General features: G+C 42.2%; 1 protein-coding gene across 1 annotated transcript; it reads left to right on the forward strand.

Annotated features, from left to right (window-relative positions):
* Positions 1 to 324: 324 nt before the first annotated feature.
* On the forward strand, positions 325 to 18330 carry LOC134957603 (protein kinase C delta type-like). The gene is made up of 10 exons (XM_063939614.1): positions 325 to 889; positions 3580 to 3680; positions 4849 to 5019; positions 7546 to 7637; positions 8847 to 8909; positions 12043 to 12181; positions 14147 to 14269; positions 14543 to 14671; positions 15225 to 15439; positions 18180 to 18330. The coding sequence occupies exons 1-9, from the start codon at positions 409 to 411 to the stop codon at positions 15396 to 15398; spliced, it is 1473 nt and encodes a 490-aa protein (XP_063795684.1). The 5' UTR covers positions 325 to 408; the 3' UTR covers positions 15399 to 15439; positions 18180 to 18330.
* The last annotated feature ends 289 nt before the right edge of the window (positions 18331 to 18619 follow it).

An 18619-nucleotide genomic window follows, 5' to 3' on the forward strand; every position in this document is an offset into this window, starting at 1 on the left:
GATATGTCACATGTGACAGTTGGTGATACACAGGGCACCTGCCGGGGGACTGGGACATGTGACCTGTGTGGTGTCCTGGTACCAGTATCATAGGGAATACAGATTGTAAGCTCCACTGGGACAGGGACTGATGTCAGTAACTGAAATGTTACCGGTGGAGCACTGTCCAATATGTGTGTGATACATAAATAACGTAGTAACGTAGAAATAAATAAATAAATAAATAATCCATTAATGTTTTTAATAACATTTTTTTATGAAGTGAGAAACCCAATTCAATATGTACCTTATTATAGATACATTTTATTCTAATCAGTATGCATTGATAAAATTACTTCCACCCCATAATTTAGGAAACCCCCATTTAATCTAGTGCTAATTTCACACATGCCCCCCCATTGATGTTACATGCACACAGACACCCCCAGCATACAGCATGTCTGTAGTATAGGTATATGGGCAGCTGTCGTCATGGCAACCCAGCCGTTTACTGTCAAGGCACTGGTGACAGTTGGACCAGAGATAAAGCCGGCGGCCATGTTGAAGAAGTCAGAGATGCCGAAGCCAGAGATGCCGAAGCCAGAGATGCCAAAGCCAGAGATGCCAAAGCCAGAGATGAAGAAGACAGAGAGACCAAAGTCAGAGATGCCGAAGCCAACAATTAAAAAGAGAGCGATGAAGAAGACAATTTATTCCAACACCTTTGAGGCGGCAGATTTAAACATCAAGCCCAGATGTGGCTGGAAGAGGAGAATACTATCTGACTCCTCTGATGATGAGAAGGTCTCCATCAAGAGAAAGGTTGCTAGAAAGTTGTCATCAAGCTCAGATGAGACCAGTGATGAGAGGACGCAAAGTAGAGGCCCTCAGGGAGATGCAGAAGGAGGGAGTAAGTGAAACCCATACATACAAACTGTTTTTATACAGACACTAAATGTATTTTGGTAGGATGTACTATAGTAGACAAGTGCTGAGGCCTCTATTTCTACTACTAATATGTGAAAATACATTTCTATGAATTTATTTACAGCATGCTAACCTACTTGCATCATCATCTAATTTACTGGCATTTGTCTTGTTTGTAAATAATGCTCATAAATTATATTATTTGTATTTATTAATAATAAGGTGTGAATTATATCGAGGGTAAAATACTGTGCCTCATGGAACAACCCAACTTTTATGTATTGTATCTTCTCCACAAGTGTCAGTAAAGCCCCATTTACACCACATGTATTACTGTGCAATCAGTTTCTGCCATAGTTCTGCTCTTTGGAATCAGAGACAAATAAGAGCTCTGGTTTGGAGTAATGATACTCAGGGTAAGGATGCGGGTGATGTAAGTGTATGTGTAGAGGGTAATGTGGAGCTGCCAGTGACAAGGAAGCATCAGTCACTTGCAGTGTGGGTAGTAATTAGCTATACTGATTATTGTGAATTAGTAGTAAAGATTATGGGCTAAATGTAAAGTCTGTGGGTTGCAGGCAGCCGGGAGATTTTGGCGACATAACCTTTCGATGTAAAGCAGCAATAATACAAAAAGCAAAACCAAGTTTGCCAGTATAAGTCTTATATCTAGAAGCTAAATGGCTGAAATCTTGCAGCTGCCGGCAACTTGCAGGGTATTACATTTACAGCTAGATGTGTTTCATTTCTTATTGAAAGTAAAGGAGGTATTTCTGCTATTTTCAACTTATGTTTATTTGTATTGATTTAATAGACCAATTATTCTATCAATTAATCAAAACTTTTATAGATGATTTCTGTGAATCACATTTAATATTAAGTTTAGTGTCAGTTATATAGTAGTCATTATAGTTACTGTATCTGTGTGAGGCGCAGCGATGATACTGTGTCTGTGAGAGAAACCCGTACACTAACTTACATTCATATTTGTCAGCATAATATTGCATTATACAATACAGGATACAGAATCGCCACTTTAATCGTTAATGTTTTTAACCTTTAATCAGACATATTTATTGATGATCAGTTTCTTATATAGCGCAGCAAATTCTATTGCACTTTATAATTGGAAACAAACAGTGATAAAACAAAACTGGGTAATAACAGACAGACACAGGGGTGGAAGGCCCTGCTCACAAGCGTATAATCTATAGGGAAATGGGTATATATACACAAGGATAGGTGTTATATATTGTGTAATGGTCCACGAGATTGCAAAGGTTCTTGGTGGGCTGTATGATGGGGTCACACAGCAATATTGGCCTGCGGTCAGGAGGATGGAAGCATGATTATCTCTTTCCTTCATCAGGGGGACACTTCTTATCATGAGGGATAGAAGTGTCAGCAATTAATGAGATAACTTTTTCTAGCTGTAAATAAGCTCCTCCCCTCCAGCCCTAAACTGAAAAGGCGTTAAGGATATGTTGAATAAACAGCTTCTAGCATCCTTCTCATATACTCATCCAATAAGGGAGGGACCAAAGTGTCCCCCAGATGAAGTCTCCACTCAACCATATAATAAATCCTCTGAGCATGTAACGCACTAAGCCAGTAATTATTTGTTACACGCTCCCTATATGAAGATGGCATTACCCAAGAGGCCAAGATACATTTTGTGGAGTTTGATAACGACTTCTCCCCAGAGGCGGAACTAGCGAATGGTGGGCCCAGGTGTAAAAATATGCATTGGGCCCTCCCAACCACCACCACCACTATGCAAAAGAGTGCTCTCAATGCATATACTATGCACGCTGACCCCAATTAACATATTGCACAATGTGCCATTAATTTGCATTATACTCCACACTGTGCCCCAAATCACATCAAATACACTAATGTCACCAAATCACATATAATACCTCATTGTGTGCCCATTTATACCACAATATGCCCCATATCACATTATGTGCCCCAGTGTGCCCTGAAATCACATAATATGCCCCAATGTGCCCCATATCATATAATGTGCCTCAGTTTGCCCCCAAATTACATACTGCAATGTGCCCCAGTATGCCCCCAAATCACATATGCCCCAATGGATTCCAAAATCACACTTGTGTACACACTTGTGTGCGGCTGTGCCACGAGCAACCCAAAAAAGGGGTGTGAATGTGGCCTCGGCCGAGTGGGCATGGCCGCGCATCATGAATGAACCCATTTTCCATCATTTTAGGGGCATACCCAGTGCTCTCCGAGCGGCTGGGCAGGCCCCGCTCCCCTCCCAGTGCTGACTGCATGCTGTGTACGTATGCACGGCACCTATTCAAAGATCACTTGCTGCTTTGTAGAGCAGAGAAATGGGTGATCAAAGCCTTCCCCAACTGCCAACCCCTCTGGCTCACAGGACACTGCTGCCGGTGGGTGGGACAGCAGGACAGTGTCTGAATAGCGGGACTGTCCTGCTGTAACCAGGACAGTCAGGACGTATGTGATTAGTATTAAATAATTACTATGTATGACTGCACTTTGCACTCAGCAGGAATTAGGATAATTGAATGGAAAATAAATAACCATGGTTTTCTTCTATAATAAAGATGTGAGCTTAATTAATGTTCTACAGTATAATATATGGGGGTTGTTGTAATGTTCTCATATCACTTTTCACTCCATTAGAAACCAGCAGTGCTTCAACCCCCTGCCTCAGAGATGCAGTCTCTAGCACCATCCAGAGACTGGAGTTTTACCATCAGTTAGGCCAAGGTGCCTTTGGGAAGGTAAGCAATGAGGTTTCAGTTGTCACAGGGGATTTACTATATGTCTCAATATGGATGTTATTAGAGATGAACAAGGCTGTGGTGCAACTTTATTTAATGGTAAAAAGAAAGAACAGACATTTGTAGTTAGGTAGTGCAGCCCCCCCTCCCCATTAGACTCCATTTTATGTATATTTGAAGGTGGATACTCCTTTAGCTAGAATTAGCACCTCTCCACCTACCCAAAGGTGTTTCTAATTAGCATGTATCTTTAGCACACACAGACTACAGATTGGGAAAGGCACTATTATAGTAAGGCCTGATTACATTTATACAGTTTGTCAGTTTTGGATGTGGGTTAGGGGAACGGTGCCCCCTGAATTGGTGTGACCTGGCTGCTTGGGGAATCGCATTGTAACACTCAATTTAGCACTTTAATATTTTTTTTACCAATGTAAAGGGGGGTACTCACGGAGCGATCGCGGCTTAAAATCTAAGCAATCTGAATAGATTGCTTAGATTTTAAGCAGTGATCTCTCCATGTGTTCCCCTTACAGCGATAGCGATGCGCAGTCCCGCGCATCGCTATCGCTGGTGCTAGATTGGCCTGCATTCAGGCCATTCTAGAGGGTCTCTCACTTCACCCGCTGGGTGAAATGAGCGCCCCCCCACCCCGCTCTCCCCGGATGCTCAGCACACATCGCACTGTGCTGAGCGGGGGAAGGGGGAAGAGATGTGTGCTGAGCGGTACGCTCAGCCCACATCTCTCCCCACATCTGCCAGTGAGTACTGGGCTTAACACTTTAACTTATGTACAGTAATACTGCTTATCAAATAGCTCATGTTTTTCTTATTACCACTTCCTAACACTATAGCCACGCTCCAGACTTGAATCTTAGTGTTAGGAACCCACCAGAGACAAGGTCACCTGGACGCTGGTTTGTGGGCCGGTATTTTTTGGCCAAAAAGTATGCCAGGCACCTTGATTTTGTTCTGTTAGATTGCAGAGGTCGTTATAATTATTCTGATTAGCAATGCTTGGGACCATGGATATGGATCTGCATTTCTGTTTCTTTTTCTTTTGTGGTCATAAAACTGTTAATAAAGAAATAATCCTTGTCGGACAGCAATGCATTTGCCTTTATATCTCTGTGTTGTTATGAGGCTGACACTGTAATATTTCTTCTAGGTCCTGCTGGCAGCCGACTCACATACCAACGAGTTGTTAGCTGTGAAGATCATGAGCAAACGACATCTGCTACATGTGGGCGAAAAAGTTGCCTTTGTGGAAAGGAAAGTGCTAGAACTTGCATCAGAAAGCACCTTCCTCATTCACGGCCACTTCGCCCACCAGACCAAGGTACGGCTGTAAATGCCTCTTTATTGCTAAATATCCAGACATACATCCTATATGTTTGTTATCTTCTGCTGTGACTTTTATTTCCTATAAAGTAACTCTCATCTAAATGGAAAGCACAATATACTGGCATTATATAAATGTTAATACTTCTCCAGAACTGCATGTATACTGTATCCATAGCACTTAGGGGTCCATTTATCATACAATACTAGCTGCAAATATTATGTATCCCCCAATGTAAGAAGGAGGTATCTCATACCTGCTGCGATCACTCTATTTCCACCAGCAGCCACATCCATCATAGGTTTCTTTGGGGGATGCAATACTGCCCGATGTATCAATATCGGGATATTGGCTTTCGTGCTACCGCAATCTTCTGATTATGGTGACCGATGAGCTACACTTTAGAAGTTCCAGAGGAACCTCTGGCAGAAATGGCTGCTGTGCACGATGGTCATGATGACTGCTCATGTGCAGTGGTCCTGGCAGCTCCTGTCCCTGTCTGTGCTGTGTGATACAGCCACACAATATGATCGCCTTATGCAATGCAATCTGGGGCAATATTAATGCCCCGGATTGCATTGTATATGCCACAGGTTCTCAAACTCGGTCCTCAGGACCCCACACAGTGCATGTTTTGCAGGTCTCCTCACAGAATCGCAAGTTAAATAATTAGCTCCACCTGTGTTCCTTTTAAAATGTGTCCGTGAGTAATTAATACACCTGTGCTCCTGCTGGGTTACCTGCAAAACATGCACTGTGTGGGGTCCTGAGGACCGAGTTTGAGAACCTCTGGTATATGCGATCAATGGTAAATGGGCCCCTTAGTGATAAAGGGATTATTGAACACTTGGTGATAAAGGGAATATCAAGCACTTGATGATAAGTAATTATTGAAGACGGAACTGAATGTTGTATCTGAGTATATGTCCGTAGCTTCTCTCCCAGTGCTGCCTTCTGTTTACATTCCTGTCCATATGTCTCCTGCCACGTCTACTGCTCCACTGCTGGAACTGGGCTGGATACTTGGTGTAAATATGCCACAGACCTAAGTCAGTGGTGATTTAATAAGTGGGGCTATCTTATTGGTGGCATCTACTGGACTAGTACACAGGGCAGTAGAGAGCCTGGCTGGGTCCAGGTACTTTTCAGGGGGGCGTGGACTAATCACAAGAGGCGTGGTCCTGTACCTTTGAAAAAAATCTGATTTTTTATTTTATTTTAAGTGCAACCATGGCCACACTACAGCCCAGCAGACAGCAGCGTGTGCTGGACTGAGGAGAAGAGCTGCAGCTTAAGGGGGAGAAAGTCTGGGGCCCCCTCTAGAACCCTCCATCAGATCTGGGCCTGGGTAATTTGTACCCTCTCCCCCCTCTCTTGGCACCACTGCTAGTACATAGGAGGGCAGAGCAGATAATGAGAATTCTCACATGGAAATACTGATAAGAGCCAGCAATCCACAGTTTATTTTATCATAATGGATATATTATTATAACACAATCACGGCTGTAAAACTTTCCCCACTAACCTCTGTAGTGACAGATTTCCCCTCTCCCCTGTAGTGATATAATGTACAGTATTTCTTCTCCATCCCTTCCACCTCTACAGTTACATGTTCCCCTATGTATTACTAACCTGCCCCCCCAGGCAATAAAACTCTTGTGAGACCATGCTCCCCTGTAGTCACCGATGGTCTGGTGGCAGATCACAGTGTAAATCAGGCCTGGCCAACCTGTGGCTCTCCAGCTGTTGTGTAACTACAAATCCCAGCATGCCCTGCCACAGTTTTAATATCCTCTAATAACAAAACTGTCATCAGGCATGCTGGGATTTGTGGTTTCACAGCAGCTAGAGAGCCACAGGTTGGCTAGGCCTGGTGTAGCGGATACTGGCTGCTTGGCTGACATTACTTACATGAAGCCTCATTGTGGCTGTGGGGATGAATGGTAACAGCCACACTGAGACCCTGGACCATGTGAGACAGGACAGGTACAGAGAGACAGTGGTATTTCTGTATCAGGTACACATGCTTCCTGCAGGGAGGTGAGAATGGCCTTGTGTCATGTGCTCCATGGTCTGAGGATCAATGCTATTAATAACAGCTGCTACAACTAATACACCTGTAGCTCTTCTGCAATTATTCATAGTTTTATTATTTTAGATGCAGCAATTACTAATAATGTTGGCATGTAGGACGATTTACTACCTGTTATTTTGGTGTAAAAATTATAATTTTATTGGTGTTATGTGTTACTAACTCACTGTAAAACGATTATAGAACATGTTCCATAGACTGTGGTATAGTAAGATTCTGCCTCTTTTCTCCCATGCCCTCTCTCTGTTCTCCTTGTCCTCCCCATGACTGTCCATTATATTCCCATGAGGAGAAAAGAAGTGAATGACACTTTTACAAATGAATAATGTATATCATTTATCTTTACTTATTTTGGTCAGATGATATTCCCCACGGCCCAACTCTTTCCCTCCTGACATGTATAGTAACACTATTGCTTCTCCCATAAACAGGAGCACGTGCTCCTTGGTATGGAATATGCGAGTGGTGGTGACTTGGAACATCTTCTGATGAGGAATGGGCCTCTTACCATCTCTAATGCAAGGTGAGAACATAAAATATCTTGTTAGTATTGTGTGTGCCTTAGAAACAGCACTTTATCCTTCTGATTTATCATAATTGTTTCTGTAAGTTGTCTTCCATCCTGACAAACAAAGCAGCTGTTATTATATAAGGATACTTTGTGAGTGTCATCTTGAAGGCATTCCAATACTCCTTTTAGATAAACTCTAATAAGCCATATACAATATATAGCGACTATCACCAATGTACAACACTAGAAATATCTTATTAGGCAGTTGGTAAATTTATTATTATTATTATTATTAACAGTTTGTTATATAGCGCAGCATATTCCATTGCGCTTTACAATTAGAATAACAGTAATAGAACAAAACTGGGTAAAAACAGACAGACATAGAGGTAGGAAGGCCCTGCTCGCAATCTTACAATCTATAGGGAAATAGGCATTGATACACAAGGATAGATGCTACCTATTGCATAATGGTCCACCAGATTGCTAGGTTCTTAGTGGGTTGTATGATATGATCACCCCGCAATGTTGGCCAAGTGTCAGGAGGGTGTGAGACTAAAGAAAGACAAGATATGTGATGTTATGTGTATTGTACAGAGAATATGTAATTGGATAGAGAAGCACTGATGGTTATGTAAATTCAAAACAAAATAAATGGGGACATTGGGCCTAATTCAGACCTGGTCGCTCGCTAGTGGTTTTTGCCCCTCTGTAATCAGGTTAGAACTGTGCATGCGTATGCACCACAATGTGCAGGCGCATCGCACAGGTACAAAGCAGTTCATTGCTCTGCGATGGGTTTGTGCAAAAAATCCATTTGACAGGAAGAGGGCGTTTGTGGGTGGTAACTGACCGTTTTCAGGGAGTGGTTGGAAAAACACAGGCGTGCCTAAGCGTTCGCACGGAGGGTTCCTGATGTCAATTCTGGTCCTGGACAGGCTGAGGTGTTTGCAGCGGCTGAGTAAGTCCTGAGCTGTGCAGAGACTGCACACAATCTGTTTGCACAGCTCTGCTACACATGCGTTCGCACACTTGCACAGCTAAAATACACTCCCTAATGGAGGAGACTATGTGAACGCAGGACTGCAAAAAAAGCCTAGCGAGCGATCAGGTCTGAATTAGGCCCATTGTCAGAAAATGTGGGGAGTATTGTCTGGAAATCCCTCAGCCATTATGTACACATCCTAACATTGTAACATTAACTTATTTTCTATCTAACAGATTCTACAGTGCGGAGATTGTATGTGGGCTCCAATTCCTGCATTCCAAGGGCATCGCCCATGGGTAAGTATAGAGTTACACTATAACAATAGTATAATAATGTGATATTATACTATGGATTCTAATACTGTACATGTTATACAGTCATTGTCACATATCTTCTTCTTACATGTTACACCTGCCTCTCTCCCAAAGTACAATCTATATGACCAGCTCTCGGGGGACACAGGGGATCTCTCTGCACAAGTGTTCTATTCTTTTCATGTCATTTCAGAGTTTTGAAAATATTGTACTAACATTCATTCCAGAAGCTTTTCAGTGGCATCACGTGGGGCCCTATTGGTTGTGCACCCTCACATCTGCTCTCTGCTCAGGGAAATCCCTTTCTCCTGTAATATAGTGGCGTCATACTCTTCCTGCACTTGTCTAACACTGTCAGAGAGGACCCCTGAGGAAGAGGAGGGAAACATTAATTTTAGAAACTTTTACATACTTTTTTATTACATCACCACACACCTGCCACCCAGCTCTGTAACTATATACACCTAGCAGGTCATGGGGGGCTGCACTGAGACCCCAGATCATGTACACCCAGAATGTGCCTTCCCTGCCATCCAATCTGGGTCTCACATGCAGGGTGAGAGAGGGAAGGAGAGGTGTAGGGATGATAGAGGGAAGGAGGGAGTGAGAAGTGCAGTGGAAGGAGGTGGAAGGAGAGAGTGAGAGGTGCAGGGTTAAAGAGGGATAGAGGGTATGAGAGGTGCAGGTGGTAAGTAAGGGAAGGAGGAAGTAAGAGGAGCAGGGGTCACATGGGAGACATTAAGGGAATGTGCAATAAAACATATGGAGAAGAGGTGGATGGACACCGGGATGGTGGAGAACACAGGTTGTATAACTTTATATCACATAATATGGGTTACCTAATAATATATAGCAGGGTTGGACTGTCCCACAGGGGAACAGGGGAAACCCCCCGGGGGGCCCCACTGCCTGAGGCACCACTTCTTCCTCTAGGGATCAGATCCCAGACTGAGCACTGGAATTATACATTGTACATACTATATGTTATGTTATACTGCACAGGACTATGATGTATCTTCTACTGTACATTCTGGTTATTAATCTGGTTCATTATTCTATATGCACTAGCAGTATTTACTGTATATATTTATCAAGGGGCCCAGCCTCTAATTGGCAAACCAATATGGTGGCTGACCACACCCTCTCTTGGGACTGGTCCTGCACCTAAACATGGGCCCCTACCATTGCATTCCCCCGATGGCCCTTCATGCCCCAGTCCAACACTGCTATATAGTTTTAAAAAGGATCAAGGATTGTTTTTATACTAGCAACACCTCTAAGGCTTCTGTGGCTCTAGGTGTACCCCAGACCCCGGCCATTTTATTCCCATACCCCAACTTCTTATTTCCTTCTCCAACCACTATATATATAATGGAAGACAAGGATTAATATTGCGCCACTTGTGATGTACACAGATATGTTGAGATACTAGATTTTTGGCAATTTTTTAGACACTCCCCTCTCTATTTAATGGGGCGTCAAGCTGGTTCCTTCAAATAAATGCAGGGATGGTGATTCCCTGACTAAGATTTATAGAAAATGGGGTGGATGAAGGATATAGCGACTCTAGGTGTCAATATAATAAGTGTATATTTGCCAAATGTAAATAAAACAAATATTTTATTAATGAAGTTTTAAAATTTTACAGAGAATAATAAAGTATCAGTAAAATAATTAAAAGAACATTCTAAAAAATGGGACAATAATAAAACACACAAATTAAAAGAACATTCTTAGATCACATGACTCCCTGTTAGGACATGACCCTCCCACCATACTAAAACAAGCTATAAATAGTCTCACAGGTTCATTCTACCCTTACCCTTTGAAGAAGTCTCATCAGACGAAACGCGTTGGAAAGCTACACCTACCTCAATTAAGATAAGGAAAAATCTTATACTTGCTCTTACTTACTTTTAAATATTCATTTAAGTGCTTTTAGTTCATTTGTGTGTTTTATTATTGTCCCATTTTTTAGAATGTTCTTTTAATTATTTTACTGATACTTTATTATTCTCTGTAAAATTTTAAAACTTCATTAATAAAATATTTGTTTTATTTACATTTGGCAAATATACACTTATTATATTGACACCTAGAGTCGCTATATCCTTCATCCACCCCATTCACTATATATATAATCCTGCAGGTATCTGGCACTCGCTGCACAAGTAAATAATTCACCCCACTGCCCTCTGAAAGTTACCGAGTCCCAATGATAAATTGCAGCAGCGGCACTTGGGGAATAAAAAGCTCAGTAAGCACAATATACTGTCTGACCCACGTGTCAATGGACTTTTACAATCTCTTTAGGGTTACATACAAGAATAAACTTACCCCATTTATAAGGTTCTCCCCTTCACCAGCTGGGAAGGATCAGCATCAGCCCCCAGGTGTCGCTCCCTGTGACCAATATCACTAATTATTATGCAGTAACCACACATATTAGCATGAAAAGGGTTAATGGGCTGATTGAGCCTATACTACTACATAACAGAATTCTGCTGAGCACACACAACTGTACATGACATAGTGGAATCACATGGGATCTCCTCCAGACTTGGCCGTGAAAGCAGCTGCATTGCAGTTTGCACTGTACACCTGCAGCGTCTGTATTGCACCTGCGTGGTCATTCACATTGCAGGCGCATCCCCAAAGGATGATTAACAGTGGCATGTGTTGGGTGGGTGGCGACATAGCATTTTGTGGGTGTGGTGGGCCAAACGTGGCATGCCGGGAGTGTTTTCAGGGAGGCTGCATGATGTCACACATAGCCAGATTGAGCTGGCAGGAGTCAACCTTAAATCAATGTGTCCACAATTAGATTGGATCATGATTCGGAACCACAGGTTGCCTTGCCCTGTGCTGGGCCGCCCGCTGCATGTGAGGAGATGGATGCAGATCTTGCGTATGCAGTGATCTGCATCTATCTCTGAATAACCCCCATGGACACTGACCTACAAATGATTACAGTAGGTACTGACACTCTAGTCCTTGTTCCTAAACATACATTCAAAACCACTATTATTTACACATATAAAGTGATGATGTATGTATCAATAAATCATGTTTGTATGAAAGCACACTGTATACAAAGATGTTATTTTCTTCACAGCGACCTCAAGCCAGATAACATCTTAGTGGCTGCAACAGGCCACCTCAAGATCGCCGACTTCGGTCTCGCAAGTAACATCACACCTAGAGACTGGAGTGCCACTGGCTGTGCTGGAAGATGTGGCGACATCACTCCTGAGGTGAGGTGCAAAGGGTATTCTACTGTGTACTCATGTAATTATATACACTGGGCCTGATTCTCAGGTACACAGAACACCTTCAGAGGTCTTGTGGAGTTCCTTCCGTGGTGGGTCAGAGCTGTTGTGGTGCCATGAGGGGAACCTGCCCAATATTAGACATGTGGGTTTAATGTTATGGCCGATCAGTCAAATTATATATGTACGTATACATATAATGTAGAACAAAAGATAGCGGCACTCCGAGTCTTAATCCAAAAGTGATATATTCAATAGGTTCACAGCATGATACCAATGTTTCAGGGACGTCCCGCCCCTTTGTCAAGGTGACAATTCTGATTATTGTTGCATACGTATAAATAAATATATATGTGTGTGTGTGTGTGTGTGTGTGTGTGTGTGTGTGTGTGTGTGTGTGTGTGTGTGTGTATTTTGAATATCGGATTTTTCCATATTTTGGAATAAGTGCATACCATAATGAGATATCATGGCAATGGGACCCAAGTCTAAGCACAGAATGCATTTAAGTTTTACATACATCTTAAACACACAGCCTGAAGGTCATTTAATACAATATTTTTAATAACTTTGTGTATATACACAATAACTTTGTGTATAAAACAAAGTCTGTTTACATTGAGCCATCAGAAAACAAAGATTCCACTATCTCACTTTCACTCAAAAAGAATCCGTATTTCGGAATATTTGGATATGGGATGCTCAACCTGTATATATATATATATATATATATATATACGAAAAAAGATACAGGCACTCACCACTTCCTTGATGATGAAAACTTTATTGGTGTGTCTCACATAGAGACAGTTAACAGCATGTCAGCAAAAGGTGTCGACGTTACGGCTCCAGAACCACACATTCTCGCCTTTATACATATATATAGAATAATTCATAATAACTTATACAGCTTAGCTGAGAAATGTGTAATAGAAGTTTAAAACACATAATATGGATATAAATGGAACCCAGGACTTAATGGGGACCGTATTGGGTGTGTGATATTGCCTCTGCCACTAGGTGAACCAGAGTGATCACCAACACAAAAGACAAGAAAATCACAAACAAGACAACACACATAATTGTGAACATACATTATGAAAAGTACGGATATTAAAAAAGTCTAGTCATAGCCCTATCCAAGAAAAATATTGAATGGATTTGCCTCATTTAGGCCCCGTGGTGTCAGAGTGTCCAGCTCATATATCCATTTAGCCTCTCGTTGTCGTAACTGCCTCACGTCTGCTAAATCCACTTCCGCCGGATAGACGTGTGCGTTCCACTGGCAATGGAACGCACAACACTTCCGGTAACGCGACTATCAGCCGCTATCGGTTGTTCTTTTGGTTTTAAATGGTTGTGATTGTGTTCACATTGTGTAATTAGTTGATGTTATAGGACATTCGATTGGCTGCACATGTATCCTTGATTACACATGTTAAACACTTGAATACCAGTGTTTTTTGTTATTTCCTGTTGGATGATTGATGGGCGGGGTTTGTGATATGCCTCTGCTATAAAAGTGCTCCAGGGTTCATTGTGTGTCATGGGCTGCTGGGTGAGAACCTGCTGTAATCTTGTTAGTGTTGAAAAAGGCTCAGATGGAGCCGAAACGTTGACACCTTTTGCTGACATGCTGTTAACTGTCTCTATGTGAGACACACCAATAAAGTTTTCATCATCAAGGAAGTGGTGAGTGCCTGTATCTTTTTTCGGATATATTTTTGGATTTCTTGTGAATCTCTTATGGAGCACCGCCCAGGTTGCAAATTGGAGCAGTGAGTGTGGACTTTCTGTATATATATATATATATATATATATATGTATGTATGTATCCTCCACCCAGAAAATAGAAATCTTGTGTTTGTCCCCGTAATTAGAAAAGTAAAAATGGAAAAAGTTATTAGTAAAAGCCTGGTAATGACTGTCTGTCTCTCTTCTTTCCGGTAGGTACGTTTTCGCGAAGAGAGAGCTATCGGTCATGATTGGTTTTGCTTTGGCATCATTCTCAGCAAAATGGTCAATGGAAGATCTTTTGGACCAGGCACTGAAGTCAGGAACATCATTGACGAGGTAAATGAGGACGCAGGGCGCAGCCTCTGGCTTCAGAATACCCAGGAAACAGGGCCGTCATGCCCCCGTTTTCTGGAACACTGTCCGCCAGCAGCATGTCAGTCATGCTGCAGCTTTTGTGGCACTGCGAGCAGATAGAACTCAGTAATACCAGACTGCGGCCATGGAACAATCACTTTATATTCCTCTGTGCCAGGCAGCAGAAATGTTTGTAACATGATTGTATTGAGCATCTGTACTGTACAAATCATTAAATACAAATATCTTTTTCAGCTCTTCAGTATCATGCCAGCCAAACGCCCAGGAGTGAATGATAACATCCGCCTCCATCGCTTCTTCCGGCACATCAACTGGGTCGCCTTGGAAGCCCTTGAGATGGAGCCACCATACATTCCTGCACCAGTAAGTATAAAACAGAACTTCCATGAGCTACTGAATGCCGGTCAGCATATAGGGCCTAATTCAGGTTGGATCACAGTAAGCGATCCAACCGCACATTCTGAGACAAAGATGCAGCACCTGTACAGTGCTCGTACTGCAGGAAGGCCGCAGAAAATGCGATCACCTCTGCCTGTCAATCAGGCAGAGACAGTCGCGGGGTGGGGGTGGGGGTGGGGTGGTCAATGCTCTAGAAAGTCCTTCTCCTCTCTGCACTTGTAGTTACGTAGCCTTCTCCTGAGAGCACTGAGTAGACGGACACCTTTACTTGCACCAGAGCAACCTACATCTACTGCAATACTGTGGTTATATATGGGCTGAGCGACAGTGCGTTATATTTGTGCACCTGTAATGCCTCTTCCTTTAGCTTTATATAGATATGTTGTCAGGGTCTAATATGTAACTACTGTAAATAACCTCTACAATAGGAAGTTTGGTAATTGCCTCTTTTTCTCTCTTACAAGTCATATGAAAGATGTAATAATCACTGATACACTTTTACTTCTTATCTCTGTAGCCGACCTTTCCACCCTCTGCCTCCATAAATAACCAGCTAGCAATAATGGAGGCAGAAGAGGCCAATAATCCACCTGTAACAGCCCCCCAGCAGGACCGGTTTGCAGGGTTCTCATTTACCACCTCCACCTGGAGAACCCCCCCAAAGGCACCGGGCCTACGACCGTCTGGCTGAGGCAGCAGCACTGCTGGATGCAGGAGTTGGAGTTTCTGCAGGTATGTACATTATGGATTTAGTTTTCTTCTGATTTTTTAAACATGATTAGTTTAAGTTTTCAATATTAAACGGAGGAAGGAGAAAGGTAGATAGAGCTGGGTATAGCAGTATTGTAAGAAGCATTAATACATTTTCCTAATGGAAAGTTATACAAAAAGCTCCTCACACAAAGCAATGCAGAAACAATAACCGTCTGCAGATTATTACATAAACAGAGATATAGCGTAAGAGATATAACAATGGTAGAGGGAGAACAGAGGACAGTGGGTGAGGAAAAGGGGCATGTCAGGGGTGTTACTAGAGGGAGAACAAAGGGAGGAGGAGGAAGAGTAAGGTGCACCTGCTGCATGCTCAGAAGAAGCAATGTAACCCTACATAATCCGTTGTATCATGGTCCTCCTGGTGTGTGATCCAACGGGAAGAGATGCTGGTAAATGTATTCCAGCGCTCATGAAGTATGCTGTAATATACATAGATGGTATATACAGCAATAGTGTGATCAGTGCATTGGAAAACATGTATGGTAGTAGTAATGTAGAGAACTCAGTTACATACTGTATATAACCTGACTTCTCTGCATTACTACTATCATATAGGAGGGGGGAATTCTGTGTTTGTGTCTGGATCAGCCCCTCCCTTGCAAGCACTTCCAATAGGCCAATACATTGATTTGCCCAACTTGTCACTTGTGTATCACTAATTTATTTTCCTGCCTACTATTAATTGCCGTTATTTTCCCATATTGCACTTTCTTTTAAAACTAGCATCACGTGACATTAATCATGAGTGAGGGGACTGTAGGGGATGTGGACCGTCCTTACTGTATGGTTCCCTTTTACATATCAATGATTTTATTACAATGAGTATTTGTGCACCTAGTAAGACACTTATATCAAAAGTGCCTGGTTGATACAAAAGCCGTCCTACTGAAAGAACATCTCTGACTTTCCAGCATCTTGTGAGAACCTGTAAAAGAAAGATCCTTAAGCAGGGAAGAGACTCTGTGACCTCTTGCTAGCCAAATAATGCCTCTGTAGATTCTCAGTCTCCGCCCCTTCAGTCTCATTGATATATTGTGTCCTGTAAATGCAGCCACCCAACATTTAGGTGGTCATTTCGAGTTGATCGCAGCAGCAATTTTGTTAGCAGTTGGGCAAAACCATGTGCACTGCAGGAGGGGCAGATATAACGTGCGGAGAGAGTTAGATTTGGGTGTGGGGTGTTCAAACTGGAATCTAGATTGCAGTGTAAGAATAAAGCAGCCAGTATTTACCCTGCACAGAAACAAAATAACCCACCCAAATCTAACTCTCTCTACAAATGTTATATCTGCCCCCCCGCAGTGCACATGGGCCCTCATTCCGAGTTGTTCGTTCGCAAGCTGCTTTTAGCAGCTTTGCACACGCTAAGCCGCCACCTACTGGGAGTGAATCTTAGCTTCTTAAAATTGCGAACGAAAGATTCTCAAATTTGCGATTACACAGCTCTTAGCAGTTTCAGAGTAGCTCCAGACTTACTCGGCATCTGCGATCAGTTCAGTGCTTGTCGTTCCTGGTTTGACGTCATAAACACACCCAGCGTTCGCCCAGACACTCCTCCGTTTCTTCAGCCACTCCCGCGTTTTTCCCAGAAACGGTAGCGTTTTTTCACACACACCCATAAAACGGCCTGTTTCCTCCCAGAAACACCCACTTCCTGTCAATTACACTCCGATCGCCTGAACGAAGAAAAAGCCGTGAGTAAAATACCTAACTGCATAGCAAATTTACTTGGCGCAGTCGCAGTGCGAACATTGCGCATGCGCACTAAGCGGAAAATCTCTGCGATGCGAAAAAATTTACAGAGCGAACAACTCGGAATGACCACCATGGTTTTACCCAATTGCTAACAAACTTGCTGCTGCGATCAACTTAGAATTACCCCCTTAGTTACAAACACTCTGTCCCATCCAGCTTTTCCCATTACGATGTTGCTCCACACCACAGAAATAGGCCCCCCTTGATGTGCAGGTCCAGGTACTTACTTTATAAATGAGCGCATTAGTGCAAAAAGAAGCATCACAAAGCATCTTATGTTCTGCGGAGCCGTCATGTTGCACTCTACTAAGTATTGTTTAAAAAAGTCTATGGCCCTCATTCCGAGTTGTTCGCTCGCAAGCTGCTTTTAGCAGCATTGCACACGCTAAGCCGCCGCCTACTGGGAGTGAATCTTAGCTTCTTAAAATTGCGAACGAAAGATTCTCAAAATTGCGGTTACACACCTTTTAGCAGTTTCAGAGTAGCTCCAGACTTACTCGGCATCTGCGATCAGTTCAGTGCTTGTCGTTCCTGGTTTGACGTCATAAACACACCCAGCGTTCGCTCAGACACTCCTCCGTTTCTCCAGCCACTCCCGCGTTTTTCCCAGAAACGTTAGCGTTTTTCCCACACGCCCATAAAACGGCCTGTTTCCGCCCAGAAACACCCACTTCCTGTCAATCACACTCCGATCGCCTGCACGAAGAAAAAGCTGTGAGTAAAATACCTAACTGTATAGCAAATTTACTTGTCGCAGTGCGGACATTGCGCATGCGCACTAAGCGGAAAATCGCTGCGATGCGAAGAAATTTACCGAGCGAACAACTCGGAATGAGGGCCTATATTTTTTCTGCATGGAATTAAAGATGTATATTATGTTATATTGTATCTTGTACGAAGATGTTACCAATGTACTGATATTTTTTTTTTTGTAATTATATAGAACATCTGTGATAAGAAGATTGATTACAACTTGGAAGATTGTTTATTATTTTCTTATTTTTTATAAGTTTTTAAATTTAACTTTTTTTAAATTTGAATATTAACATTTTTTAAATTTACATTTTCAAATTTAGTGGGAGGGTATTTTATAATGAAACAATTTTAAATTTTACTATTTTTACATTTTTGTATTTACAATTTTACATTTACATTTTAATTATTAGATTTTATAAGTATTATGTAAATTTTATTTAAAAGTTAAATTTTTTTTATATTTTTCAATTTTACATTTTTTTTAATACAAGCATAACATCAGGTGTGTGATGGGCCGGCTATAGGGGATGGTTGGAGGCCGGTATTTTTATTTTTTTATTTTTTTTAACATTAACATTTTAATAGTTAGGGGCCCATTTATCAAATAATATTTGTGCTATACCTGCT

The sequence above is a fragment of the Pseudophryne corroboree genome, chromosome 9 (assembly GCF_028390025.1).
Source record: "Pseudophryne corroboree isolate aPseCor3 chromosome 9, aPseCor3.hap2, whole genome shotgun sequence".
Taxonomy (NCBI): Eukaryota; Metazoa; Chordata; class Amphibia; order Anura; family Myobatrachidae; genus Pseudophryne; species Pseudophryne corroboree.

Coding starts and splice junctions, on each gene's coding strand:
- LOC134957603 (XM_063939614.1), top strand. CDS start 409: ATGCACACAGACACCCCCAGCATACAGCATGTCTGTAGTATAGGTATA. Junction 8,910..12,042: donor TCCAAGGGCATCGCCCATGG/GTAAGTATAGAG, acceptor TTTTCTTCACAG/CGACCTCAAGCCAGATAACA. Junction 12,182..14,146: donor GTGGCGACATCACTCCTGAG/GTGAGGTGCAAA, acceptor TCTTTCCGGTAG/GTACGTTTTCGCGAAGAGAG.